The sequence below is a fragment of the Mrakia frigida genome (genome assembly GCF_051309035.1).
Source record: "Mrakia frigida strain ATCC 22029 unplaced genomic scaffold BDY24scaffold_24, whole genome shotgun sequence".
Classification (NCBI taxonomy): domain Eukaryota; kingdom Fungi; phylum Basidiomycota; class Tremellomycetes; order Cystofilobasidiales; family Mrakiaceae; genus Mrakia; species Mrakia frigida.
This window is the reverse complement of record NW_027481257.1, coordinates 300,974-324,325: the sequence shown is the minus strand read 5'-3', so window position 1 is coordinate 324,325 and position 23,352 is coordinate 300,974. Positions and strand designations below refer to the sequence as shown.

At 54.7% G+C, this 23,352-nt stretch overlaps 10 protein-coding genes across 10 annotated transcripts in view; 7 read left to right on the top strand and 3 right to left on the bottom strand.

The window, feature by feature from the left end:
• The window catches only part of MCM10 (Mcm10p), a gene marked incomplete at both ends in the record, with an annotated part of 3,247 nt that extends 2,078 nt beyond the window's left edge, over window positions 1–1,169 (top strand). Inside the window, 2 exons of the mRNA XM_076638152.1 lie at window positions 46–682; window positions 831–1,169. Of these exons, the coding sequence (XP_076494854.1) occupies window positions 46–682; window positions 831–1,169 (976 nt within the window). The remainder of the gene's footprint in view (window positions 1–45; window positions 683–830) is intronic.
• Window positions 1,170–3,628: 2,459 nt separating this feature from the next.
• BDY24DRAFT_129568 (uncharacterized protein) lies at window positions 3,629–5,010 on the bottom strand. The gene is made up of 4 exons (XM_076635992.1): window positions 4,874–5,010; window positions 4,563–4,729; window positions 3,983–4,151; window positions 3,629–3,848 (listed from the first exon to the last, which is right to left on the bottom strand). The coding sequence occupies exons 1-4, from the start codon at window positions 4,902–4,904 to the stop codon at window positions 3,712–3,714; spliced, it is 504 nt and encodes a 167-aa protein (XP_076494853.1). The 5' UTR covers window positions 4,905–5,010; the 3' UTR covers window positions 3,629–3,711.
• Window positions 5,011–5,244: 234 nt separating this feature from the next.
• BDY24DRAFT_416912 (uncharacterized protein) lies at window positions 5,245–6,085 on the top strand (the record flags this gene model as incomplete). The annotated part of the gene is made up of 4 exons (XM_076643638.1): window positions 5,245–5,295; window positions 5,401–5,465; window positions 5,689–5,800; window positions 6,005–6,085. The coding sequence occupies 4 exons, from the start codon at window positions 5,245–5,247 to the stop codon at window positions 6,083–6,085; spliced, it is 309 nt and encodes a 102-aa protein (XP_076494852.1).
• An 818-nt stretch (window positions 6,086–6,903) lies between these two features.
• BDY24DRAFT_395725 (ASF1 family histone chaperone) lies at window positions 6,904–8,865 on the top strand. The gene is made up of 6 exons (XM_076641341.1): window positions 6,904–6,957; window positions 7,039–7,063; window positions 7,188–7,265; window positions 7,707–7,780; window positions 7,972–8,267; window positions 8,391–8,865. Exons 1-6 carry the CDS (start codon window positions 6,952–6,954, stop codon window positions 8,770–8,772), a joined length of 861 nt encoding a protein of 286 aa, XP_076494851.1. The 5' UTR covers window positions 6,904–6,951; the 3' UTR covers window positions 8,773–8,865.
• Window positions 8,866–9,925: 1,060 nt separating this feature from the next.
• Window positions 9,926–11,415, top strand: BDY24DRAFT_395721 (uncharacterized protein). Its single transcript, XM_076641340.1, has 3 exons — window positions 9,926–9,974; window positions 10,050–10,415; window positions 10,543–11,415. Exons 2-3 carry the CDS (start codon window positions 10,118–10,120, stop codon window positions 11,337–11,339), a joined length of 1,095 nt encoding a protein of 364 aa, XP_076494850.1. The 5' UTR covers window positions 9,926–9,974; window positions 10,050–10,117; the 3' UTR covers window positions 11,340–11,415.
• An 804-nt stretch (window positions 11,416–12,219) lies between these two features.
• On the top strand, window positions 12,220–14,990 carry DML1 (Dml1p). Its single transcript, XM_076644732.1, has 9 exons — window positions 12,220–12,549; window positions 12,695–12,740; window positions 12,819–12,897; window positions 13,007–13,286; window positions 13,417–13,674; window positions 13,801–13,956; window positions 14,036–14,287; window positions 14,381–14,499; window positions 14,620–14,990. The coding sequence occupies exons 1-9, from the start codon at window positions 12,394–12,396 to the stop codon at window positions 14,960–14,962; spliced, it is 1,689 nt and encodes a 562-aa protein (XP_076494849.1). The 5' UTR covers window positions 12,220–12,393; the 3' UTR covers window positions 14,963–14,990.
• A 1,746-nt stretch (window positions 14,991–16,736) lies between these two features.
• On the bottom strand, window positions 16,737–19,376 carry BDY24DRAFT_395714 (damage-control phosphatase ARMT1 family protein). Its single transcript, XM_076641339.1, has 13 exons — window positions 19,144–19,376; window positions 19,038–19,043; window positions 18,948–18,968; window positions 18,835–18,849; window positions 18,627–18,758; window positions 18,431–18,550; window positions 18,231–18,340; window positions 17,871–18,146; window positions 17,662–17,734; window positions 17,543–17,593; window positions 17,186–17,467; window positions 17,043–17,104; window positions 16,737–16,964 (listed from the first exon to the last, which is right to left on the bottom strand). The coding sequence occupies exons 1-13, from the start codon at window positions 19,194–19,196 to the stop codon at window positions 16,804–16,806; spliced, it is 1,362 nt and encodes a 453-aa protein (XP_076494848.1). The 5' UTR covers window positions 19,197–19,376; the 3' UTR covers window positions 16,737–16,803.
• Window positions 19,377–19,562: 186 nt separating this feature from the next.
• ARV1 (sterol homeostasis protein ARV1) lies at window positions 19,563–21,638 on the bottom strand. Its single transcript, XM_076641338.1, has 10 exons — window positions 21,471–21,638; window positions 21,356–21,382; window positions 21,025–21,246; window positions 20,873–20,927; window positions 20,784–20,804; window positions 20,647–20,721; window positions 20,427–20,583; window positions 19,930–20,335; window positions 19,738–19,862; window positions 19,563–19,672 (listed from the first exon to the last, which is right to left on the bottom strand). The coding sequence occupies exons 1-8, from the start codon at window positions 21,528–21,530 to the stop codon at window positions 19,936–19,938; spliced, it is 1,017 nt and encodes a 338-aa protein (XP_076494847.1). The 5' UTR covers window positions 21,531–21,638; the 3' UTR covers window positions 19,563–19,672; window positions 19,738–19,862; window positions 19,930–19,935.
• A 318-nt stretch (window positions 21,639–21,956) lies between these two features.
• Window positions 21,957–22,963, top strand: BDY24DRAFT_395700 (uncharacterized protein). Its single transcript, XM_076641337.1, has one exon. It carries the CDS (start codon window positions 22,253–22,255, stop codon window positions 22,586–22,588), a length of 336 nt encoding a protein of 111 aa, XP_076494846.1. The 5' UTR covers window positions 21,957–22,252; the 3' UTR covers window positions 22,589–22,963.
• On the top strand, window positions 22,604–23,290 carry BDY24DRAFT_129356 (zinc finger MYND domain-containing protein). The gene is made up of 4 exons (XM_076635990.1): window positions 22,604–22,860; window positions 22,942–22,969; window positions 23,048–23,154; window positions 23,236–23,290. Exons 1-3 carry the CDS (start codon window positions 22,639–22,641, stop codon window positions 23,107–23,109), a joined length of 312 nt encoding a protein of 103 aa, XP_076494845.1. The 5' UTR covers window positions 22,604–22,638; the 3' UTR covers window positions 23,110–23,154; window positions 23,236–23,290.
• The last annotated feature ends 62 nt before the right edge of the window (window positions 23,291–23,352 follow it).

Genomic DNA, 23,352 nt, shown 5'->3' with positions numbered 1-23,352 from the left:
GCCGCCGCTGACAACCGTCTTGCCCTTCTTCTCGTCTTGCTCTAGTACCTCCGCCTTCGCCATCGCTTCTCGATCCCTCAAACCCTCCAATTCTTCTTCCACCTCTCGCCTCGGCGGCTCCTCCTCTACCTTCGATCCCATCAAGAAGACCGGTCTCCTCCCTCGAGGAACCCACGGACCCATGCCCACCTCCGCTTCCTCCTCCTCTTCTGCGACCTACATCGTCGGAGGCCACGTCGTCCGACCCGATCGTCCCCACTCCCTCTTCGGTCAACCCGAGTACACCTCTGAGAAGATCGGTCGAAACAAGGACGCCATCGTCAAACGGAAACGAGAGGACGCTGAAGCCGAGGAGCAGTTCCTTCGTCTTTTGGGGAGGGACGCTGGGAAGACGCAGGGTGGGAAGAATCTGGTTGAGGCGAGGAGGAAGGAGGAGGAGAAGAGGATTGAGAACGGGGGTGCTCCTCTTGGGGGGATGAAGAAGAAGAAGAAGACGACGACAACGACGACGGGGGAGGGAGGGAGCGAGGGGGAGGAGCAGGAGGAGGAGGAGACGGAGGAGGAGGGGAAGAGGAAGAGAAGGAACAAAGGGTTCTCGGCGGAGGCGATCAAGAGGATCGGGTTCGATCCTACGCTTCCTTTCGGACAGGTCAGGAGGGACGAAGGGGACGAGAAGAAACGAGTGAGTCCCTCCCTTCCTCCTCTCGAACACGCCGTCTTTGTTCTTTTCCTTCGTTCGTTCTCCTTTGAATCCTGACGCTGACGCGTCGGTTCTTCTTCTTCTTCTTCCCCTTCTTCGCGCTTCGTCTTTCCCTCCCAACAAAATCCAGATCGACGCCATGGCCCTCCTCTTCAACGACCCCTCCACCGCTTCCAAACGAGCCTCTCGTCCCCCTCTCCTCGGTCCCGTCCCGGGTCCCAAACATCGAACCTCCGTCGCCCCTCCGCCCCCCGTCCAACCCTCGAAACGTCAAGTCAACCTCGATTCAGACTCGGACGACGACGACGATCTGGAGGTTGAGAAGCCGCCGCTTTCTCGAGATAGAGGAGTCGTTGCTGCTGCTGCAAGAGGAGGAGGAAGCGGGAGGGCTGTCGTCTCGAGGAACAGACCGACGGAGGAGCAGCTGAGGAAGGCTAGGACGGGAAGCATGTCGGAGGAGGATCTTTAAGTACAAGTAGCCTTTTTTTTTTTGATCTCAAAGACTAGTCTATCTCATTCTACACGCATCTCCCTTTTTTTTTTCGAACGGGAGACGACAGTCCGTTCTCGCAAAAAGTTTACGTCCAAAACGGAGACGCGTCGTCGATTTCGATCCGAACCGACGCCTTTTCCCCCCATTCATCGTGGAGAAAAAGCTCGAAGAAAGGAGGGGAGGGCAAGAAGGAAGGAAAGGCTGGACGAGGAGGAGATGAGACGAGACGCGACGAGACGGGACTCACCTCAACTTGCCCTCTCGTTCTCGTTCTCGTTCTCGTTCTCGTTTCTACTCAGCCTCAAGGATGCTGAGGAATCGTATCATCACATCATTAGGCAAAACCCTTTCCAAGTGTCCTCGTAGTAAAATTTTCGCCTCGTCGGTCGTCGACTCGAAGAAACGGTTCTTTCTGAACCTCGAAAGGAACGCGTCGTTCTCGTTCGAGATCCTCTCTTTCGCTCGTCTCGTCTTTCGTCTCTCGCTCTTCGGAAACCCCCACCCACGTTTCTTTCAACAAAGGAAGTTTTTTTAAAAGCTCTCTTCCATCTTTCCAAAAAGAACCCCCCCAAAAATCTAACCCAGAAGAACCTACAGCTTCTTCACAAACTCGCCCTTCCTCTCCTCATCCGTCTTCTCTCCCTCCCCCTCCTCCTCCCCCTCCTCCCCAACCACCTCCTCAACCATCCCCCTCCCCCCCCTCCCCTCCCAAACCATCTCCACCGTCTCCCCAACCTCCAACCTCAACCTCTCCACCAACCCTCTCATCTTCCTCCCTTCCCCCACCGTCTCGACCTTCATCCCTTCCTCCCACATCGGATCCAACTCAAACATCCCCGGTTCGCCCATCAACGCACCGACTTCCTCCAGCGCGTGGACGTCCAGGAGATGGATGGAGTCGGGGGAGAGATCTTGTTGTTGTTTTCTCCGAGCGAGGGAGAGAACGGCGGTGCTGAGTCGGAGGAGGTGGTAGATGGGTTCGTTCCGTTCCGAGAGGGGGGCGAGAGGGAGGAGATCGGATTTGGTTCGGACGTTGTTGTTGTTGTTGTTGTTGTTGGTTGTTGTTGTTGTTGAAGAGGAGTGGGTCGTAGAAGCTCGAAGAGCGGATCCTCCGTCAACGGTGAGGAGTCTCTGCCAGATGGTCGTGACCGTCGGGATAGCGAGCGGGAACTCCTTCTCCTCCTGCATGACGGTGTTGAGCAGCGTATCGAGCAACGTCGTCGAAAGCGCTCTAGCCGGACGAGGGTGGACGAGCTGAGGACCCGATCCCGTTCGAGCGAGGTAGAGGTCCCTCGCTGCGTGGAAGGCTGTTGCCCAGGTTTCCGACGTAGGGACGGACGAGGAGGAGGAGGAGGAGGAGGAGGAGAGGGAAGTGGTGGAGACTCGGTAGGCGGTGACTTTGCCGATGATGGTTTTCCAGTGGGAGGGAGAGAGTTCAACTCGGGTGAGTCGCTCGAGGGATTCGAGGTGGGAGACGAGGTGAGTCGCTTGGAGGAGGTGCGTTCGGGTAGTGGCGAGGAAGGCTTGTTTCTGGTCTTCGAGGGAGGAGAGGTCCGAGGAGGAGGTGGTGGTGGAGGAGGAGGAAGAAGGGGTGAAGCGGGAGGTGGACGTTCGAGTTCGGAGGAGTCGACGAAGGATGGGCAGTCCAGCGGGGAAGAGAGGCGTCGACGACGACGACGACGAGGTCGTTCCATCCTCGTTCACGTCCGAAGGCAGAACGATGAGCTTCTCCGCCAGTCTAACCACCTCCCTCGCATCCGCCAACGACCTGTCGATCTCCTGCTTCCTCGACTTCATCTGCTGCTCAGCCTTGATCCACCCCTGCATCTCCCTCCTCCTCGCCTGAACGATGTTCTGATCGACCTGGACCCAAACGTATCTCTCCGTCTCCCACCCAGCCCTCACGTCCTTCTCCCACTGACTGACGTTGTACGCCTTGTGAGCCTCCCAGAGCTCGTTGACCTCCTCGGGACTCCTTCCAGCGAGACCGTCCTCGTCCTCCTCGAGAGCTCGAACCTCCTCCTGGAGGTTGGCTTCCCGTCCGTGGAACAGGTTGACGGCGTGGTTGTAGCTTCGAACCTCGGCGTTGGCGAGCAGTCGTTTGGTGGTGGCGAGGATTCGACCGGAGAGAGGAGGAGCGGAAGCGATGGTTTGAGCGAGTCGAACGTCCTCGGCTTCCCAGAGAGCGAGTTCCTTGAGGTGGGAGGCGATCTTCCTTTCGGCGTCGGCGATGGTGGAGAGGGTGGACTTCCAGGCGTTGGAGGCCGAGTTGGGATCCGAGACGTTGGTTTGGATCTCGAGGAGGACGGTCGCTTCCGGGAGCCAGGTCGAGGTCGAGGTCGAGTTCGATTTCTCCTTGCCGGCGACGACTTCCTTCTCCTCCACCACCTCCCCAAACACCTTCTCCAAATCCAACCCTTCCACCAGAAGCCTCAACGTCGCCTCGTCGCACCGAACCTCGTTCTTCCTCATCTCCTCCACGAACTTGACGCTCTCCTCGAACTCCCCCCTCCTCACGCTAAACGCCAAATCCGCGTTCCACTGCTCCGTACTCTTGTGATGTCCCTTGACCTTCACCACCGGCACCTTCTTCCCATAGATCAAATCCATATACGGCAACTCCTTCGGCGCCTCTCTCGGTCTCTCCAGATTCGGCTGTCGCTTCAACGGAGGCGACGAATGAACAAACGTCGTCCCTGTCGCGACGTTCGTTCTCGTGGAAGGAAGGAAGTTGAGGGAGGTGGTGTGAGCTCCGGGGGTGTAGCCTGGGGAGGTGGGAGGGTTTCGGCCGGTGGGGAAGAGGTCGTAAGGACGAGGGTTGGTCGGTCGAGGGAGAGCTTGTCGAATGGTTTCGATCAGCTGAGGTCGGTTGAGAGCGTTGGGGTTGAGGTTGTAAGGGTAAGGGTGGGTCGGTCGGGGACGGGGAGCACCGGGGATACGGGCTTGACGGGAGGAAGGCTGGAGGGGAGGGAGGGAAGGAAGGAGGGAGGGAGGAAGGAAGGAAGGAAGGAGAAAAGGGTCAGCTTAGAGCTTTCGGTTTGGATCGAAAAAGAGGAGCTAAGGGTAGGAAAAGAAAGCCAGCTGGACAGAGAAACGTCTATACTTCGTCCTCTGAGATGTACTAGACCTCAGAGAGTGAAGAAGAACCTTCTCTCGAGGCTTTCGAAGAAGTCGAGAGAGAGAGCGACGTCGACGTCGACCCCTCCCTTCCTCCTTCCTTCCTTCCTTCCTTCGCCTCCCCTGACCTCAACTCATCTCTCCCTTCGCCTGCCCCAGCCCCACTACTATACATTCCAATTTCCCTTCTTCAATCCCTCCAAAACCTCTCTCTCTCTCTCTCACACGCTCGAAAAACTCGGGGAAACTCACCGATCTCAACCCTTGGACGTTCACCAACGCAGGATGAATCCCCGTCGGATACACAGGCACGTATCTCCTCGGTGTCCCATCGGGGTAGAGGTAACGTCCTTTCGAAGACGACGAGGTCGAGGACGCTTGACGAGATCCAGCGGTAGCAGCCAGGGAGGAGGTCGAAGCTGGAAGGAAGGAGGAGAGAGGGGAGATCGGGAAAAACGAGAGACGAAACGATGAAGAAACGAACGAGGTGAGCCTTCTGGGATGGAAGTTCTTTTTTGGAGAGAGAGAGAGGAGAAGGAGAAGAAGGATGTATGCGAGCTTACCTTTGAGAGAAGTCCTCCTTATAGAGAGCATGTCGTTTCGAGCGGAGAGGAGTGAGGGAAGGGAGGGAGGAGGGAAGGGTGTTCGAGCTCTGAACTTGAACGCTTCTTTTTGGGGGAGGGACGGGTTCTCGCTCGGAGAAGAGGTGAGGTTGGGGCGAGGAGGAGGAGGAGGAAAGGGAAAGGGAAAGTCCTCTGAAGCGATGGTCGAGGTTGGTTGAGCAACAAAAAACGGAAACCCGAAGCTCAACGAGGTGTAAAAGAGAGATTCCAGAATTCAAACTCCGTCTCCCCTCGACCCTTCCTCGTTTGCCTCTCCCTCCTCCCTCCCTCTCTTTGCCCTCCCAACATCCATCCCACCCTTTGAACCGACAATGCTCTCCTCCAACCTCCTCCGATCCACTCCCCGAGTCGCTCTTCGAGCTGTGAGTCCGACGCTCTCTTCTTTTCCGTCTCTTTTGGAGGAGGAAACGAACGACTCATCTCCTCTCCCCTTCCCTTCCCTTCCCTCCCTTTCGTTTCTTTGGTAGCCTCTCCTGTCCGTCCGACACACCTCTGGAACTGCCGGATCCGTTACTTCTAGCAAGATGTTCCAGTTCGTACTCTCCTCTCCTCTCCTTCACCTCGCTCGCTCGTCCTTTCGTTCTCTCGCACATGCGGAAGGAGGGAAGGGAAAGAGATGGGAGGCACCAGGGAAGACACGGGAGCTTCCGGCCCTAGCTTCGCTCCCACACTGCTACATTCTTTTCTTTTCTTTCTTTCTTTCTTTCTTTGGTAACTGACCTTTTTGGTTTGTGTTTGCGTGTGTTGTGTTTCAGGGCTCGAGAGCGAGGCCAGGAGGACTGGTTCATCCGTCAGGCCGAGAAGGAGAAGCTGTTGGCGCTCAAGTCGAAAGCTCAGGCTGAGATCGCCGCGAAGCAATTGGAGATTGTAAGTCGTCCTTTTCTCTCTTTATCTTTCTCCGATCCTAATCCCAATCTACATCTACTACGACCCACGCAATCTTTCCCTTTCTCTCTCCAACGCACCCACCCACGCACCCACCGGCCTCTTCGTCTCCCCTCTTACCCGAGCTGACATCTTCCTCCCCTTCCCTCTTCCTCCTCTCCCCTCTCCTTTCGTTTTCTTTTGCAGGACGAGATCGACAAGCAGCACAAAGCTCTCGGAGAAGAGATCGAATCCAGCGAGCCTCCCATCCCCAAGGAGGACAAGTAAAACCCCAACCCAACCCAAGAATCCGAATCCGAACTCCGAACCAACGAACCACCGACATCACGCTACGAAACCGAATCAGAATCAGAATCAGAACTTGCAGGGAGGGACAGACAGGGAGGGTAGTATACAGAAGGGAGGTGTGATACGATGAGTTGCTGCAACGCTGCTGGGTTGGGTGGGAAGGGAGAGGGAAAGAGGAAGAGGGAGAGCCGGAGGGAGGACGTCGGTCCGTTTCGTTCTCGTTTGCCGTCTCGTTTCGAGTCGAGGGCGAAGAAGCTGATTAGGTTCTGCTGGGATGACGACGATAGCAGGAGCTGGTAGGGATGAGTTGAGTTCGAGAGGTGGGGTGGTTTCGGAGAAGTGGCGAAGCGAGCGAATGGAAGAGGGAGAGAGGGAGGAGGAGGAGGGAGGCGAAGGAAAGGTTGCCCTCGCTGAGGCTCTACGAAAAGAACTGGTGAGACTTGATGTTGGGTTGAAGAGAGTGTGTAGACTGCAAACGTGAGAGTGGTAGGAAAGTAGAAAAAAGCGAGAACGAAAGGACGGTGAGAAACCAACCCAAAACCAAACATCTCCCTTTTCCATCTCCCTTTGCTTTCATTCTCCTCCTTTCTTTTTTTTGGCCTCCGCAAGCTCGTACTTCCTCTTCCTCTTCCCTCTCTAACTCAAACCACCCTACATCCCCTTCTCAACTCAATCGAGCTCCCCCAAAAATCAACGAAAGAAAACCAGAACTCCGTCGTCAAAGCGACCGACCTTCCTGCCATTTCGCACTTCCACTTTCGCGCGACGCGTTTCCCTCTCCTCCCTCCTACCCACCACCCATCTTCCCTCTTCCCTTCCTCACCTTCGTTTCTTTCCAGTCCGTCATGTCGGTGAGTCGCTTCCCACTTCCTTCCCTTCCCTCTCTCCGAGCATTCGCTGATGTCGTGTACGTTTTGGGGGGGACGTTGTAGATCGTCAACATCCGAAACATTGAACGTGAGCTCTCTCTCTCCTCTCTCCCTTTCTCTCTCTCTCTCTCTCCAAAGAGCCAGAAGAAAGCTGACCGTGTGTCCTGCTGCTTTGCTTCTATCCGTGTGTGTGTGTGTGTGTGTGTCTCTAGTCGTCAACAACCCGGCAAAGTACACGGATCCGTACGTTTTGAGGATCCAGTTTGAGTGCATTGCTCCTTTGAAGGAAGGTCAGTTTCAGTCTCCTTTCCTTCCTTCGTTCGTTTCGTTTTCGTTTCGTTTGTGGGGAGGAGTTGGAGGCGCTCGTAAGGAGAGCTTGGGTTGGGTTGGAAGGGATGGTCGGAGGAGGTTTAAAGAAGGAGGGAGGGAGGAGCATGGGAGAGGAGAGAGAGAGAGTGAGAGGAAGGGAAGGGAGGGAGGGGGAAAGGGTCGGGAACCAGCTCGAGTCCTCCTTTTGCTGAAGCTCGTTAGAGCTTCGAGACTTCGATCGTCCTCTCCGTATGCGTTGCTGCACCTCTGGAAGGTCGAGATGGATGTTCGAAGGGGCTGGGGATGCACCGGTACCAGGGAAGGGGAAGGGAGTCGCGAGCTTCATCTCATTTTCCCTTCGAGCTTTCCTTCAAAAGATTCCAAAGCTGACCTTGGTTTTGAAAAATGTTTGTTTGAACAAGACCTCGAATGGAAGCTCATCTACGTTGGATCGGGAGAGAGTGAAAAGTTTGATCAGGAGTTGGATTCGTGCATGGTGAGGGACGCTCCGCTCTCTCTTCGAAGGAAGGAAGGAGGAGGAGGGACCAGATGAGATTGGTCGCGTCTCTCTCTCTCCCTTCCTTTTTTTCCTCTGCCTTTCGCATCGAGCTGACTCCCCTCGTCTCCCTCCTCTTCTCCTTCCTCTCTCTCTCTCTCGAACAAACCTTCCCCCAAACCGACTCCCAGGTCGGACCCATCCCCGTCGGTCTCAACTCCTTCGAGTTCTCCGCCTCCCCTCCCACGCTCTCCCTCCTCCCTTCGCCCTCCACCCCAGCAGATCTCATCGGAGTCACCGTCATCATCCTCTCGGCTTCCTACAACGACGCCGAGTTTGTCCGAGTAGGCTACTACGTCGCGACCAACTGGGACTCGGAGGAGTACGCGTTGGACGTTGAGGAGGGCAGGAAGGACGGGGAGATGGAGCATCTGGTCAGGAACGTGAAGGTCGATACGCCTAGGGTGACGAGGTTTAGTAACAAGTGGTGAGTCGTCGCTTTTTGGGTTGATGGGATCGGGTTAAGAGAGAAGCGAAGGAGGGACGAAACGAACTGACCCTCTTCTCTTCTTCTTCCCTCTCTTTTCTTTCCTTTCCTTTCCTTTCGCAGGGACGCCCCCGAACCCACGACCTCCTCCTTCCCCTCCGGATCCACCCTCCCCACCTCCCCTTCCTCCACCCTCCTCTCCGCCCCGCTCCCCAACCCAACAACCTCAACCTCAACCCCAACCAACGCCTCCGCTCCTCGAGACCCAACCCAATCCGCTCTCCCAGCTCCCATCACCGCTTTGCCTGCTCCTGCTCCTGCCCCTTCGCCCGTCCTTACCACCGAGACCGAGACCGAGACCGAAGCGGAAGATGCTCATCCTCTAGCGAGTCAAGTCGAGGACGAGGACAAGATGGGGAAGGAGGTAGCGAACGACGAGGGGAGGGGAGAGGAAGGAGGGGAGGGGTTGAGTAACGCTGGAGGGGCGGCGTTGGGGGAGATGTAGACTGTAGCCGAGAAAAAAGAATAGTGTTTTTTTGTGTGTGTGCTTGTTGCGCTGGGGTTTTTGTGAGTTATGGTTATGGCGCTTTGGTTATCATCAGAGAAAGGAAGGAAGAGTGTGGTTCGAGACGACGCGTTCGTGGGTTTTGGAGAGTGTGCAAGATTGCTTGCTTGCTGGGAGAAAGGGATTAGGGTTTACACTCGTTTTGGTACATGTGAGGATACGATCTCGTGCCTTTGTATGGATCATCGTGGCTGATTAGAACAAGAACGAGAAAGAGAACGAGAACGAAAGGGCAAAAAAGCCAGTCGCGTCCGTGGCCGCATCTCCCTCCTCCTCGGTCAGCCTTCCTTCTTTGCCCTCCTTCTTTGAGCTTTTGCTTTCCATGGTCGAGGAAGGAGGTGATTTGAACTCCGGGAAACGAAACGAGGGAGGGAAAAGCGTCGTTTCGGATTCGAAATCGAACGAACGAAATGAAGGGACGCGTCGAGGTTTGGTCGCTCACTCACCTTCAAAACAGGAAAACTAAGAAACAGAACCACCAGCTCGAACTCGGAGCGTAAGAATGAGCTTTGTGTCGCTTTTGAACATTTGTCGTTTTGATGATCTGGGAAAGGGAGCAGAAGAGCGAAGAGGCGCGTCAGGAACGAAAGAGAAAGGCGATCGGACGCGACGAAGGAGCCTCTTGAGTAGTATCGTAGACTAGGGCAAGGAGAGGGCCGAGGAAAGGAACGAGTAGAGTCGAAGGCGGTTGACGAGATAGACTAGAGATCGCAAAAGCAGGAACGGAAAGGAGGATCAGTTGAGCTTCCACTTCCTTCGCTCTGTAGGCCAGGTCGTAAGATAGTAACTCAATAGGAAGTCTGAGTGCTGGTCGATAGTTGGTTTGAGCTGCTCAACTGCTGAAAAGAGGTCGAAAAGCAAACGTGGCAGGAGAACGCTGAGGGAAAGGCACTGTGACTGACCACCCTCTCCCTCTCGAGAGATCCTTCGTGGATGGAAAAGTTGCTGGTCCGACATCCGTCCCTTGCGAGAGATCGAAGATCCAAGCTTTTCGGGTGTGGGTTCAGGTTCCATCCCTGAAAAGAGGAGGGAGAAGGAAGGTCGACGTTTCGGTGAGCTCGAGCGTTGAGCTTTCGTTCTCTTCATTCAACGGCCAGCATCTCTAGCCTCAGCTTGAGACCTCAATCTCAGCTCTCGCTCAGGTACGCCATCACGACCCCTTGAGATCATATCTCTCAAGAAAGTGCATGCTGATCTCGAACAGTCTCGTTCAAAAGAGGACCCCTCCGCTCGTTCCCTTCGACCTCCCCTCCCTCTCTCTCCCTCTCCACCACCAGCTCTCGACATGGCTCCTCAGCCTCGACGTCTCACCTCGCTACCCTCGGATGTTCTCCACGAGATTCTTGGCTTCACTCTAGATGAACCCAACGGGCTTCTTCGAGCGGCTGTCCTCTCGACCTGCTCCCTCCTCCACGAGGTCGGGTCTCCCCTCCTCTTCCAGCATGTCCGCCTCGCCACTTTCTCGTCCTGGGAGTCGATGTTCGGTGTAGGAGGGATTCTAAGCTCTCTCGAGAGTGGTGGGAAGGGGATGGGGAAGTTTGTCAAGGAGCTGGAGCTGGACAGATTGGACGTTCAAGATTCTGGTGAGCTCGAACCCTTCCTTCTCTCTCTTTCCCTCTCTCACCCCTTTCCTCCTTCCTCGAAGCAGGACCCAGCTAGCTTTCACGTCTTGAAACGTAGATCTGACTGCCTTTCTTTCTTCTTCATCAGACTGGTCCTTCTCCGTCAGCTCCTCCCTTCACCTTCCCTCCGTCCACACGCTCACCCTCTCCCATCACCTCGTCGAAACCTGGACGCTCCATCCCTCCGCTCCTTGGGACGTCGTCTACAGACAAGGCGGTCCCACCTCTCAGTACTTCCGACAGATCCCTCCCTCTCTGTTCTCCAGCATCTTCATCCAACTCCCTAGCATCCACTCCCTCAGATACCTCGTCGGGTCGACAGCAGCGTTCGTCACGCCTCCGTCCTCCGGTCGAAGCAAATATCACACCCGTCAAGCTATCACCTCCCTTCTAGGTCTCACCCAACCCTACAATCATCATCAATGGCCACTCGATACCTCTCCCACCCCTTCGGACCCGTTCCCCTTCCCTCTCCTTCGCAAGATCCACTTCGTCGGAGGACTCCAGCTCGACGATCCTCGAGGAGTCGAATCCGTCATCGTCAGAGGAGTCGCGTTTGCTATGCTTCCGATGATCGAGACTCTCGTCGTTGAGTTTCACAAGGACGAGAACTCGGCGGTGAAGATGGATTCGATCTACAGGTCGTTGATCGTTGGGTCGATGGAGGAGGAGAGGGAGACGCGTTGGAAAGGGTTGAAGAGGTTGGAGATTAGGAGGAAGGCTGGAGGTGGGAAGGCTGCGAGGTTGGTGGAGAGTCGGTTGAGGTTGTGCTGGGAGAAGAGTCGGAAGGGAAGAATTGAGGGGACGGACTCGTGTGAGTTGAGGTTGACGCCGTTGGTGGTGTTTGTCGACGAGGATGGGAAGGAGAGGAGGTTGATCGAGTAGACTTAGATTTTGGAGGAGTGTAGAGAACAGAGAGGATAGCTAAGCTTCTCTTTGTGTAAGACCTGCGTGAAACGACGTCGTGTAGCAGTCGAAGGAGAGCTGCGACGAGGGAGAACGCTCTCTCGCGCCTGGAGTCGAGCTTCGAGCTCACGAGCTCTCCTTCCTTCCCTCTTGGAAAGCAACCTCGTCTCGCTCCTCCTCGTGGTACATCAGCTTCATCTCATATGCATCCTAGACGCGCCGCTGCTCAGATCCTTGATCGAGAGAACAAAGAGAAAAGAGACGTCGAACGAGCTCACTCTTTCAGCCCTCTCCTCTTCCTTCCTTCTTTCCGTTCACTCTCCAAGCCCGTCAACAAAGACCTCGAAGTAAACAACATAAAATCCAAGTCCAGGTAGAGAAAGGATCATCCGTCTTCCCTCCTCCCGAACCAGGAAAGGACAGAAGCAAGCTCTCGCTCACTTCTCTCCTTCCTGATCGAAAGAAAAGGGAAAACCAAACGACCCCTCCTCTAGCCAAACGGAAAACCGGGCAAAAAAAAAGAAAATCCTTCCTCTGGTTCAGAGGGTTCAGACCGTACTCCAAGGCGACCCTTTTAGTAACAAGGTATGGGGTGGAGCCTGATCGCCTGAGATCAAAGCTCGAACGTGGGTTTTCTCCCCTCGTGAAAGGGAAAAGAAACCCTCTTCAAGAGCTCATATCGCTGCTTCGAGGAGGTGTCATCCTGGTTCTTTAACTGTAGAGAGCAAAGAGGGAAGAGCGAGGTCAGTGAGCTGAGTAGTGGGGAGAGAATGGGAGCAAAGGGAGGAAAAACGAACAAAAGAGGAAGGATGAAGAGAAGAAGGAAAGGAAGGTCGAATCTGCTTTTTGAATCGGGGAGCGGAAGGGCACGACTTCACAGCTTCGAAGAGAGCGCTGAAGGACGAGGTCAAGATATAGTTTGGGACCTCAACCATCACGACTCTAAGGAAGCCGATCTCAGCTTTGGACTCCCCAGTGAAAACTTCAGCAAGGCCTTCATCGTCGTCTCCCTGCCCTTCCTCAAACCTCAAAGATGCACGAGATCATCCACCTCCAGTTCGGTCCTCGTTCGAACCACGTCGGAACTCACTACTGGAACATCGCAGAGTCGCTCTTCTCGTACGGAGACGAGGACGTCGACTACGGAGTCGTCCATGACGTTGATTGGAGGCAGGGGATCGGGAGAGAGGTGAGTTCTCTGCGATGAAAGGGAGGGAGGAGGAGGAAGTGTTGAGCTCGGACGCTTCCTTCCCTTCCTTTGTTTTGAGCTGGATCTGAGCTTGACTTCGCTGACTCTTGTTCTGATATGTTGTTGATACGTTGGTAAATCATAGGGAGAAGAGACGTACACTCCTCGTTTGATTCTGGTGGATATCAAGGGTTCGTTTCAATTCTCCTTCCCTCTTCTCTTGCCCGAGCTCGAGCTCACCTTCTTCCATTCTCTCGAACCTCTCTCAGAGAACTTCGGTGCCCTCCCCAACATCAACGCTCTCTACAACACGACCGACACAGACCCTCTCGAAGACATCCTAGCACCGTTCGTTCTCTTCTCCCATTTCCCCTCTAAGCTCATCCTTCTTCCCCTCTCTCTCTCTCTCTCTCTCAAGCTCACCCTCCCCTCCCCCGTCCCTCCCTCCCTCTTGCAGACCCCAAATCATCCAAACCCAACAACCCGTCACCCCTTCCCCATACCAAACCTTCCTCTCCAACCCTCCCGTCGTCGACGAGGACTCCATCGAAGACGCGCCCGTCGCTCCAGCAGTCGAGAAGACTCGTTTCTGGTCGGACTACAACCGAGTTTGGTACCATCCTCGGTCGATGAACCCTTTGCCTGCGGTGTTCAGGAGGGAGAAGGATGAGATGGGGTTGGGAGAGGGGATGGGATCGTGGGGGGAAGGGTTGGAGGGTTGGAAGGCGATGGGGTTGGTGAGTCTTGCTCGACGCGTCGTTCTTCGATTCGACGTCTCCCTCTCTCGTCGCTGTCCTTCGACGCTCTCGAATTGGATCGAAGTCACTATGCTGATATTCCATTCTGGACGTTCTCTCATTTTGTCAGCTCGACCAAACCCCCGCCGATAACTTCCGTCTCTTCGCTGAGGAATCCGACCTCCTCCAAGGGGTTCAGCTCTCCCTCGATATTTCGACAGGGTTCGCTGCGATGGCTTGTGAGATGCTGGGAGAGTTCAAGGATGACTACCCGAAGGGTGATGCGATCTCGATCGGACTGCTCGGTGGGCTGTTGGGAGGAGGAGGAGAGCAGGTTGTCAGTGGGGAAGAGGAGACGGACGCTGCGAGGAACATGAGGGAGATTTCGGTGAGTTCATCGGCTCTGTTATTCTAGCGGTCAAGCTTCGCTATGAGCTGGGTACGAGCACGTCCTCGCATGGGGCGACGATCGAAGGGCTGAGTCGGTTTGTCGCGTCTTTCTTCGTTTCCTCAGCGCATCTTCACCGAGAGTCAAGCGATCAAAACTCTCATCGACCAAGGATCGACGCTTCTTCCTATACAAGCACCCGAGGAAACTTGGCGTTCTCCTCCTACTCCCTCCCCAGCAACTCCTTCCTTCAACGCTTCCAACCCTTGCACTCGTCTTTCGGTTCGTCCTCCTTCCCTTTCCCCTCCTCCTCCCGTCCCTTTTCTTCAGCTAATCGCTTGTCCCTTTCATCTCTCGCCAGCCCTCCAATCTCCATCTCTCCTCAGCTCTCCTCGCCACCCATCTCGCCTCCGCTCTCCTCCCTCTCCGACTCAAGGCCGATCGAATCAGCCTCCCGACGCTCGTTCAGAAACTCAACTGGCGAGGAGATACCAGGATCGTCGGTCTTTCTGGTCGAGCACCGATCTGGGATGTGAACGCCGCTACTCATCCTGCTTCAGGAGCTGTGGTTGAGGGGTGGGATTTCAGTAGTGCTGTTGGAGCGAGGGCGGAGGTGAGTTTTGGTTTGCGAGACGCGTTCGACTGAGTTCGAAGTTCAAACGAACTAGAGCTGATCGACACCCGTCGTTTTCTTTCATGCTCGCAGAAGTACACTCCGTTCTTCTCGCACTCGGTGATACGAGGAGTCGGGCAGTCGTCGCTTCCTGCTCTCCTCGCGTCGCTCGAGACTTCGTCTGGAGGTCTCAAAGGCCACCTCCTCTCGAGGTGAGTCTTTCCTTCTTTTCCTTTCCCGTCCCTACATATCCTTACTCTCGTCTTATCTACTTCCTTGAAACCGATTCGACCCTGACTTTCTCCCTCCTCGTGTTTCCTTCTTCCTCCCAGTCAATCCCTCCCCTCCCCGCTCCCTCTCCTCCCACCCTTCCCCCCAATCTTCTTCCCTCCCACCACCCCCTCCGACCCATCTCCCCTCCCCGCAACCTCCATTCCCCTCGTCTCAACTCTAAGCACCACCACCCTCCCTCGACACCTTCTCTCGTCGCACGCAAACAAGATCGACACCTTCCTTCGAAGGCACGGAGATATGAGGATGAGCGGGATGGGAGAAGCGTTTGGGAGAGATGAAGGGAGGGAGTTGGTTGAAGGCCTTTGGGGGATTGGAGAGGGGGTGGCGGAGGAGGTTGGGGAGGAGGGGGAGGAGGATTTGGGGGATGAGAGGATGGATTGAGCGGGGGAGAGAGAGAGAGAGAGAGAGGATACGCGTGGTTTGTTGTTTGGAGTAACGAGAGTTTTGACTAGAACGTATACAAACCTGCGCTTGTGTCGAAAAATTGTCCGCTTCCAGGCTCGTTGACGAGGTTGAGCGGGGAAAGGAGAGGAGACGAACGCGACGCGACTCTTCGACGGCAGGTCCCTTTACAGGGCTCTGGAGTTGAGCTCTATCAAACCGATATCAGGTATATCTTTATCCTTCTCGTCCTCTCGAAGCACTCACAAAGTAGTCGACGCGAACGCGAAGGAGGAGGGCGAGTCCTTCGTACAAACAGGAGCGAGTCAGACCGATCCCCCGTGCGAAAGGGCGATTCGGAAAGTTTCAACCCAAACTTTCCTCTGTTCCAAGGATGTTCCGGTTTTACGCTGAGATTTCTAGAACGAGGACAGCGCAGATTCGGTCGTCAGGAGGAAGGTAAAAACGCCCAGGCGACTCCCTTTCAGCTTGAGACTTTCTTGTGGGTGATGCGGTCTCTCCTCAGGAGCTTGGGCGGTTAGTTCATCTCCCTCTTTACAACCATGCATACTACTTTGTGACTTCTATTATGCGCTCGACTGTCTACAGGCCGGCCAGATCTCTTCGCTCTCTTCCGGACGAGCTCAGGCTGATCGCCCCTGCTTTCTCTCTCCCTGCTTTTCTTCCTTCAGCTGGTTTGCTCGTCAAGTTCGAGAGAGCACGGGCCAACCTTCGAACCAACGGAAGTCGGACGAGCAGATCAAGGCTTTGGAGGACGTGTTCGACCCAGTGCGTCGCTCTCCTTTCTCTCACTCTCCGTCTCCAATCTAGCCTCAGATCCGAATTCTCGCATCTCCCGTTTCAAGGAGCCCAGCAAGAAGCTGGTCGAAAACGAGATATCCGAGGAGATGGTTCGAGCCTTTTTCCGGCGCGGTCTCGAAAGCTAATTCTCTCTCGACGTCTTCGTTCGTTTCCCCTCAGTGCCCAACGCCCACGACACCATCCTTCTCATGCACGAGACGGGCCTAGACAAGAAGACGGTCAACGCCTGGTTCTCCAACAAAAGGACGAACATGACCGAGATCTTCGACACGGCGAAACAGCTCCCGTTCGTCGCGTCTCATTTCGCCTCTCTTCCCTCTTCCCTGGATATTCACCTCCCTGACCAATCTCTTCTCTTCTTCACTCTCCATCGTACATATTTGACTCCCAGAGATCCCCCGAGAGTAATCTGGAAAGCATACGAACGAGATCCCGAAGGCTACGTCGCGTCGATCAAGGAGAGCCGTCGACTCGAGGACGAGCAGAATCAACAAGCCTACTTGGCCTATCAAGACGAACGGCGTCAGCTAGAGATGCTAAGGATGAGGAACCCAGAAGTAGCAGCCCGGATGGTGCAGAGGGAACAGGAGGAGTACGAACGAGCGGTGGTGGAGAGAGAAAGGGAGCGAGTTCAGAGGTTGAAGGATATGGAGGATTCGAGGAGAGGGATGACGAGGGAGTACGACGAGATGAGAAGGAGAGTTGCTGCTGGATTCAGAGGGCAGAGAACTTACACTTACGGTGACTGAGGGAGGAAAGAGGACGAGGAAGAGACGCTGCAATGACTTTAACGATTCCGAGACGGTCTCGCTTAGACCCGAGAGCTTTTAGATCAGATCAGGTTTCTTTCGGTACGAGATGTCGATGATGACGTCGCTTTGCAGGAGGTCGGCTCTTTCGAGAAAAGGGAAAGCCGTTGAACGCTCGTCGCGTCGAGTCTGACGCCCCTCAGTCTTTCCGCATGTTCCATTTCGATAAAGACATTACTCTATAGGTGAGATGCGATACGGCGACTAGATCTATACGAGAGGAGCGAAGGAAACAACAGCCCACTTCCCGTTGTACCTCCACTTGGGATCCTCCTTGTCCATCCTCTCCTCGACTCCGTCGTCCAGACCGACGATGACCTCCGCCTTGTTCGTCCTCAGCGAAAGGATTGGGAATCGACCGTTCAGAGGTCCTGCAGGACCGAAGGTTATGAAAGAAACGAGTCAGTTGGAGAGAAAGACGAAGGAGGAAAGGGACGCGTCAAACTGACCGAGGACTTTCTCGAAAGGAGTCGTGCTCTTCCACATCGCGTCGGCGGTCAACTTCCTGTAGCTGTTTTCACGAAGCAGAGAGGAAGAGCATGCGTCAGCAAGAACTCGTCGTCTTTCGAATCGAAGGAAAGAAACGACTCACTTCAGATCTCCCTTGAAGATCACCAACCCACTCTTCTCCCTCAGTCCCTGAACGAGAGCAGGATCGAGGTGTTCCATCCTCTGATACTCGTTTCCGTTCGTCCAGAAGTCAGGTCCAGCGTCTCCAAGATTGCTTTCGAGAGGAACGGCGAGCTTGAATCGACCGGCGTCGACGTGAGCCTGCCATCGCTCGGCGAGGGTAACGAGAGCGGCGGTGGAGGAGGGGTCGAGGACGGAAGCGGGGAAGAACTTCTCGGGAGTGTGAAGAGTGGCGATGATCCAGCTGGAGGAGGGAGAGGAGGGACGAACGGTCAGGACGCGACGATGAAAGGAGAGGGAGGGCAAAAGGGCGACGAACCGGAAGTCGAAGGGAAGAACGTCTGAGCAGAACCATGGGATAGACTTGGGGCTGCGAGGGAAGGAAAAAGATGAGCCTTCATCCGGATCGGATGGGGTGAGGGCTGAAGTGAAACTCACTGGAAGACAATCTCGTCGAAGAAAGGAGTTTGAGTGAGGAGGAAGTCGGCAAAGATCATGTCGGTGAAGAGCTGTAAGCGAAGGTGAACAGAGTCAGCAGGGGACCCTCTGGAAGAGAGAAGGAAGAGGCACGTACCTCGAAGCCAGCTGAACGAGAGCAAGAAGGAAAGCAGAGGTCAGCGCTCGCCCTTCAGATCCGGTCGTCTCTTCGAACTCACCGTTATCCAGAACGAAATCAGCTCTCCTCTTTCCTCCCATCCCGCTCTTGACCCAATCCCAGACCTTCTCCTCGTCGTTCCTCAGGATGAATTTCTTCTCCTCCTCTCCTCTGCTCTGAAGCTTTCGCAACTCCTCGTCCGTCACACCTCCAGCAAGAAGAGAGAGATCGGAGGCGTTGCCCCATAGCGAGAGTTGAAGGTTTGTGTGGAAGAACTGTTGGAGGGTTTCGGGAGTGGTGGAGAGGTTGAGGGTGGCTTGGGCGAGCTCTGTTTTGAAGAAGTGGACGCGTCGTCAGAGGAAGAGCTCGAACGTGGTTCGAGTCGCTTGAGCGAAAGAGGGCGAGGACGTACTGATGACGGCCTCGGACGATGACCTGAAGCTCGAAGATTTAGAGGTGAAGTAAGGGTCGAAGGTCTTCCACTCTGACTGAACGGCGAAGAACGTTCGAAGGTGTCGATACCTGAGCAAAAAGAGGGAGGGAGGAGGAGGAGGGGGGATGAGCTCGAAACGGACGAGGTTCTCCAACGTCTCGAAAGAGAAATAGACTCACAGGTAGCACTCAGCCCACAACCATGGCAGGTTGAACCAGCTGGCCTGTCCTCTCTCCCTGAACTCCTTGATCTGAGCGTTGTAGAGGGCGATGTTGGATCCTCCGTCCTCGACGATGTTTCTTTGGGTTTCAATGAAGACCCCCCATCAGCCTCAACTTCAGGGCCGATAAGGAAATGAAAGGATGTATAGCTCACCTCACTTCTCCATCCTGAGCGATCTCCTTGGTGAGAGTCTCAATCTTCTCGATGATATGTCGACCTTGCTCTTGGGCTGTTGGGTCCGAGTGAGCTTCGACGGCTTCTCGAACGGTTTGAGCTGTATCCTTCCTGGAAAAGAGGAGATAGAGACGGCCGAGAAGTCAGTTGCAGTCTATGGGTGGAAGGTGTAGTAGAAGTAACTCACAGGATGACGGGCCATCTTTTCGAACGAGCGAAGCAAGAAGAAAAAAAAGAGGGGAGGAAGGAGGTGAGCTCGACGTTTCCTCCTTCCCTTCGCAAAGAACCGAGAAAGCTCACCTTGTAATGATGGTGTCCCTCCTGATAGAACGAATGAGATCTCGTCAGCTCTGCTCTACATTGAAATTACACTTCGGAAGCAAGACTCACGCAAATCTGGTAGAAAAAAAAGAAGGGGGGAAAGGGTCAGCTTCGAGCTCGGAGAAACGTCGAGGGCTGTCTCTCTTTTCCTCTCCTCCCGTTCCCAAAGACTCACGTTCCCTCGATATCAAAGCCATACCGCTCCGCTGGGCATCTGTAGTAAGGCATCGTTTCTGCAGTGTAGCGTTCTTGAGTTGAGTTGTTTTGGCGGGTGGGCGGTTGGAGGAGGAACAGGCAAGAGGGAAAGTTCGAAGACCAGTCTCCCCTTCCCGACTCTTCGCTCTCTCCTCGTCATTTTCCAACCGTCCGGCACTATTATTCACCGCCGGCAAGTATGCTTTCAGCTCGTGCCAGCTGGGAAGCAGATTGAGAAGGGGCAGAGACCATTTCCTGAAGCCGAGATGCCATAGCAATCGACGCTTGCTTGACCATGAAGAGAGAGATGGTGAGCCGACCTCTTCTCGGTCCTTCTTCCTTTTTTTCGGAGACTTCTAAGATGAAGCTTTGGGAGGCGAGATCGTCGGCCTTCGATAGGAAAGTATGACGGGCATCGAGCATCTAAAATCGAGATAAGAAGGGCAGGCAGCAGCGGCGAGGATGGGCGAGGACAAGAGATCGCCGGGACGACGCGTTCAACCTCGCGACTGTAGAAGAGAAGAGAACGATCAGCTCGAGTTCGGAGGTTGGTACGAGGTTTTGGTTGACTGACCTCTGGGAGCGAAGCTGGCGGAGAGATCGATCTCACGGCGCTGATGGTACTGACGCGTCGAGATGAGTTCAAACGAGACGCGTCTGGATCTCTACTGTACCCCTCTTGACAGAGTAGGAGCGTACCTGAGGAGAGCGGAACACAACATTTCGATCAGCTCAGTCCCCAGAAGAAAAAAACGAGCGAACTCACCTCGTCTCAAATCTTGAGCTCTCCTCTTTCATCACCCAACGACTCCATCGCCTTCCATCTCCCCCACCATCCTACGCACACCAAAGCCGTTGTCTCGACAGCACTCAGTCTCCCCATCAGCAACACTCTCAGCCCAAAGCCAATTCCCATCCCTCCAAGGACGTTTCGAATGACCCACTCCCGATCGAGCGTCTCCTGAGCGAGGACGAGAGCGACGGGTGCGAGGGTCGGAGTGACCCATTCGAAGGAAGTTGACGAGAGGAAGTCGTCGAGGAGGGTGCGAAGATTCGGCGAGGTCGAGGTTGAGATAAAGGAGTCCGTCGGTGTCGGCCAGATGGAAAGGAGGAGGAGGAGAAGAAGTTTGGGGAGGGAGGAGAGGAGGAGAGTGAGTGGAATTAGGAGAGGACTGAGGGACGGCAAGAAGACGAAGAAGAGAGTCAGCTAAACATGTTCAGTAGAAAGAGGCGTGAGGGTACGTGTGTAGTGAATGGATGAACTGGAAGTCATCGGGCAACGCCTTCGTCTTGTCCTTCGACGCGTCGGGTGTCGGAGGTTGAGGACGAGCAAGGAATGAGAAGCGAGTGCTGAAGAAACCCCGAGTCTTGAGTAGGATCAAGGCGGAGAGAAGGACTGTGACATGGAAGGCGAGGGTTTCTGTGGAAGCAGAAGAAGAGTGAGTTTACGTGTGAGGAAGGCACGCGTCGAGGACGAACTCACCCAAGATCACCGTGAGAAACAGCTTGAAGAATGCTGCTACTTCCTCAGACGGAGGAAAATTGCTCGTTTGGGAGCCTGTATGAAAAGAGGACTCGTCAACCCTCGCCTTCGGAAAGGGAAAGAGGGATCGGGCGCACGCAGAGAAGTCCATCGAAGGTCTGCGACGCACAAGAAGCAAAGGAGTCAGTGAAAGGTCGCTTCTGGTACGTTCGTAGGATAAACTAACAGGTATCGGCGATGACAGTCGAGACTGAAAGCGTGAGGAGCAGGTCTACGACGGTCTGAAGCGACGAGACGTCGAGGGAGAAGAGGAGAGAGGAGAGAGATCAACTCGACGTCGAGACTTCCCTGCGTCTTCCTCACGCTGAAACGACTCACCTTCCATCTCCCACCAGCTCTTCCATCTTCGAGAGAGCTCTCTGCTAGCTTCTCGCTCTCGTCCAGCTTCTCCTCCGCCTTGACGCGTCCAGCCTCGATGGGTTCGGTTCCCCGATTGAAAAGAAGATGTCGATAGACTCCTGGACGAAGTAGGACGAGGTCGAGAAAGAGAAGCAGGGGAGGCTGCTCGACGTAGGGATCTGCAAAGTCGTTACAGGAATCCTGGAGAAGTAAAAAGGAAGAGGAGAGGGGACGAGTCAGGAAGGGTGGGAGGAGGGACTCAGATCGAGCTCAACATCGAAGCTCCTTCGATTCCCCCTTCTTTACTCACACAGATGGTGAGCCTGATGTTGGAAGCCTGAGATAGTGAGAGATGGGGTCAAGAACAGTCAGTAGAGGTCCAAGTCTCCTTGTTCTGAGTCGAATAGAAGGAAGAAAAGGCTCACGGAAGAGTAGACGGTGAAAAGGGAAGGAACGGGCGAGCCGCAACGAGTACAGATGGGCATCTCCGGTTTTGGCGACAGTACTGATGGCTCGAGATTAAACTAGGAATGGTTCCGAAGAGTCTGAAAGTCGAAGGAGAAAAAAATCGGTCGCGAAGCGGGTGATGGTCGATGGGAGAAAGCGGCCCAAAACGAGCTCACTCATCTTCCTCCAAACCGCTTCCTCTCTCCCCTCCTTCCCTCCCTTCCTTCTTCCTCGGCAGGCTCAACGCAGATTCTTCCTTCACCTTCAGCTCTTTATCTACATCCTCTGGATCAAATCGTATCCTCTCGATCAAAATGGCCGCTCAACTCGTCGAAAGGATGGCAGAGGTCCTTGGATTTGGGGAGGACGATGCTTTCCTTCGACTCGTTTCTGCCCACAACGAGTGCGAGAAGAGCGTCGACGGCTCCAATATGTCTTTGGATTGCGAGCTGGCGCACAAGGTCAAGCTGGACTGGACTGCTACGGTGAGCTCCCTTTCTGGGGACCAGTCAAGTTGAGAGGAAAGTTCTGATTGCTCTGACGCTCTCTTCCTCTCCTTCTTCTCGATGGCTATCGAGGTCGACATGCTCGACTCCGCTCCTCAGAACGAACGCTTTGAAGCGAACGTAAGACCCTCATCCACTCAGGGCTCCCCAGTTCTTTGACATCTCGTTCTTTTGCCTCCACAGGCCGTCTTCGCCGCTCGCTTTCTTCCAAAGGCAGTCAAGGCCTTCCTCTCATCAACAAGGTTCAACAGTCCATGGCACGAAGCTCTTCTTGGATTCATGACCTACTCAAGAGGTTACTCCTACGTTGCGTTGTTCTCGCGGACCCATCGAGAGGAAGCGCTTCATCTTCTTCGACACTTGTTCTCCTTCGTCGTCTCCCACATCCCTTCCTTGGACTTCTTCTTGAACGACGAGGTGAATTTTGGACCTTCCGACGCTCTCGACCCTCACTGACCACTCTTCCCGTATCTCACAGAACGCTCCCGCGATCAGAGCCTGGTGCAGATTGTGTCGCGTCTGCCACGACATCGCCGTCGCAACCTCCGTCGCGACCGATCCTCCCTCTCGACCTTTGTTGCCCCTCGTAGATGCCTCATATCTCGCTCGACTTCATATCATCACGTCCAGGATCGAAGAGATGCAGAACATCGGGGATCACGACGCTCTGTCCGAGATTCGTTACTCTGCCATCCTGGGTTCCCTCCTTTGTTCACCAGGTTCGAAGCCTTGGGAAAGCTACGAAGCTCATTGGCGCCAGCAGTTTCCTTGGTTGGCATGTGAGCTGAAACGCACCGAAGGGGAGGGAAGAGAGCCTTGTCGCGTCCTCGTGAAGGGAGAGGAGATGATGATGTGTTCGAGGGTGAGTTTTCATTTTCTTCCTCCCTTCCAGCTTCCTCTTTCTTTCTGACCGGAATGCTCGTACTGTCGCTTCTTCTGGCAGTGCCGAACTGTCCGATACTGCTGTCGAGGTCCGTCTCAGCATCTTTTCTTGCTTCCCTCTTCTTTTCGTTGACTGACTGCCTTATCTCCTTTTCCTCTCATCGCAGCTCACCAAAAAGCTCACTGGAAGTCGCACAAGTCTACCTGCATCGAGGTTTCGTGGGACTGAGGTTGGGAGACAGGCTGGAGAGACGGATAAGACGTGTTTGAGGTGGTGAGTCCGGTCCCGTTTCTTTCGACGCGTCCGATCAAAGCTGAAAGCTGACGTCTTTCCCTCTTGTTTTCTCGACCCAAGAATGATCGAGATTGCTGGTTTACGAAGATCGATGACTTTAGCGATTCTTTATCACTAATTCAATCGTGCACAGAGAACATCGGCCATCTCGCAAGCTCGAAACGAATCCATCCAACG

Bases quoted from the DNA above. Each gene is read 5' to 3' on its own strand.
- BDY24DRAFT_129568 (XM_076635992.1), bottom strand. From the start codon at position 4,904: ATGCTCTCTATAAGGAGGACTTCTCTCAAAG. The intron at 4,152-4,562 runs GTGAGTTTCCCC...CCTCCCCTCCAG, and splicing joins ACGTCCAAGGGTTGAGATCG to CCTTCCTCCCGTCAAGCCCG. The intron at 3,849-3,982 runs GCCGAAACCCTC...TTGAAGCGACAG, and splicing joins TTACGACCTCTTCCCCACCG to CCGAATCTGGAGAGACCGAG.
- BDY24DRAFT_395725 (XM_076641341.1), top strand. The intron at 7,781-7,971 runs GTGAGGGACGCT...ACCGACTCCCAG, and splicing joins AGGAGTTGGATTCGTGCATG to GTCGGACCCATCCCCGTCGG. The intron at 8,268-8,390 runs GTGAGTCGTCGC...TTCCTTTCGCAG, and splicing joins ACGAGGTTTAGTAACAAGTG to GGACGCCCCCGAACCCACGA.
- BDY24DRAFT_395721 (XM_076641340.1), top strand. From the start codon at position 10,118: ATGGCTCCTCAGCCTCGACGTCTCACCTCGCTACCCTCGGATGTTCTC. The intron at 10,416-10,542 runs GTGAGCTCGAAC...CTTCTTCATCAG, and splicing joins ATTGGACGTTCAAGATTCTG to ACTGGTCCTTCTCCGTCAGC.
- DML1 (XM_076644732.1), top strand. From the start codon at position 12,394: ATGCACGAGATCATCCACCTCCAGTTCGGTCCTCGTTCGAACCACGTC. The intron at 12,550-12,694 runs GTGAGTTCTCTG...GGTAAATCATAG, and splicing joins GGCAGGGGATCGGGAGAGAG to GGAGAAGAGACGTACACTCC. The intron at 14,288-14,380 runs GTGAGTTTTGGT...TCATGCTCGCAG, and splicing joins CTGTTGGAGCGAGGGCGGAG to AAGTACACTCCGTTCTTCTC.
- BDY24DRAFT_395714 (XM_076641339.1), bottom strand. From the start codon at position 19,196: ATGCCTTACTACAGATGCCCAGCGGAGCGGTATGGCTTTGATATCGAG. The intron at 18,551-18,626 runs GTGAGCTATACA...TGAAACCCAAAG, and splicing joins GCTCAGGATGGAGAAGTGAG to AAACATCGTCGAGGACGGAG. The intron at 16,965-17,042 runs GTCAGTTTGACG...TCGGTCCTGCAG, and splicing joins TCCTTTCGAGAAAGTCCTCG to GACCTCTGAACGGTCGATTC.
- ARV1 (XM_076641338.1), bottom strand. From the start codon at position 21,530: ATGCCCATCTGTACTCGTTGCGGCTCGCCCGTTCCTTCCCTTTTCACC. The intron at 20,805-20,872 runs GTTAGTTTATCC...TGTGCGTCGCAG, and splicing joins GACTGTCATCGCCGATACCT to ACCTTCGATGGACTTCTCTG. The intron at 20,336-20,426 runs GTTCATCCATTC...GCCGTCCCTCAG, and splicing joins GCGTTGCCCGATGACTTCCA to TCCTCTCCTAATTCCACTCA.
- BDY24DRAFT_395700 (XM_076641337.1), top strand. From the start codon at position 22,253: ATGGCACGAAGCTCTTCTTGGATTCATGACCTACTCAAGAGGTTACTC.
- BDY24DRAFT_129356 (XM_076635990.1), top strand. From the start codon at position 22,639: ATGCAGAACATCGGGGATCACGACGCTCTGTCCGAGATTCGTTACTCT. The intron at 22,861-22,941 runs GTGAGTTTTCAT...TTCTTCTGGCAG, and splicing joins AGATGATGATGTGTTCGAGG to TGCCGAACTGTCCGATACTG. The intron at 22,970-23,047 runs GTCCGTCTCAGC...CTCTCATCGCAG, and splicing joins TGTCCGATACTGCTGTCGAG to CTCACCAAAAAGCTCACTGG.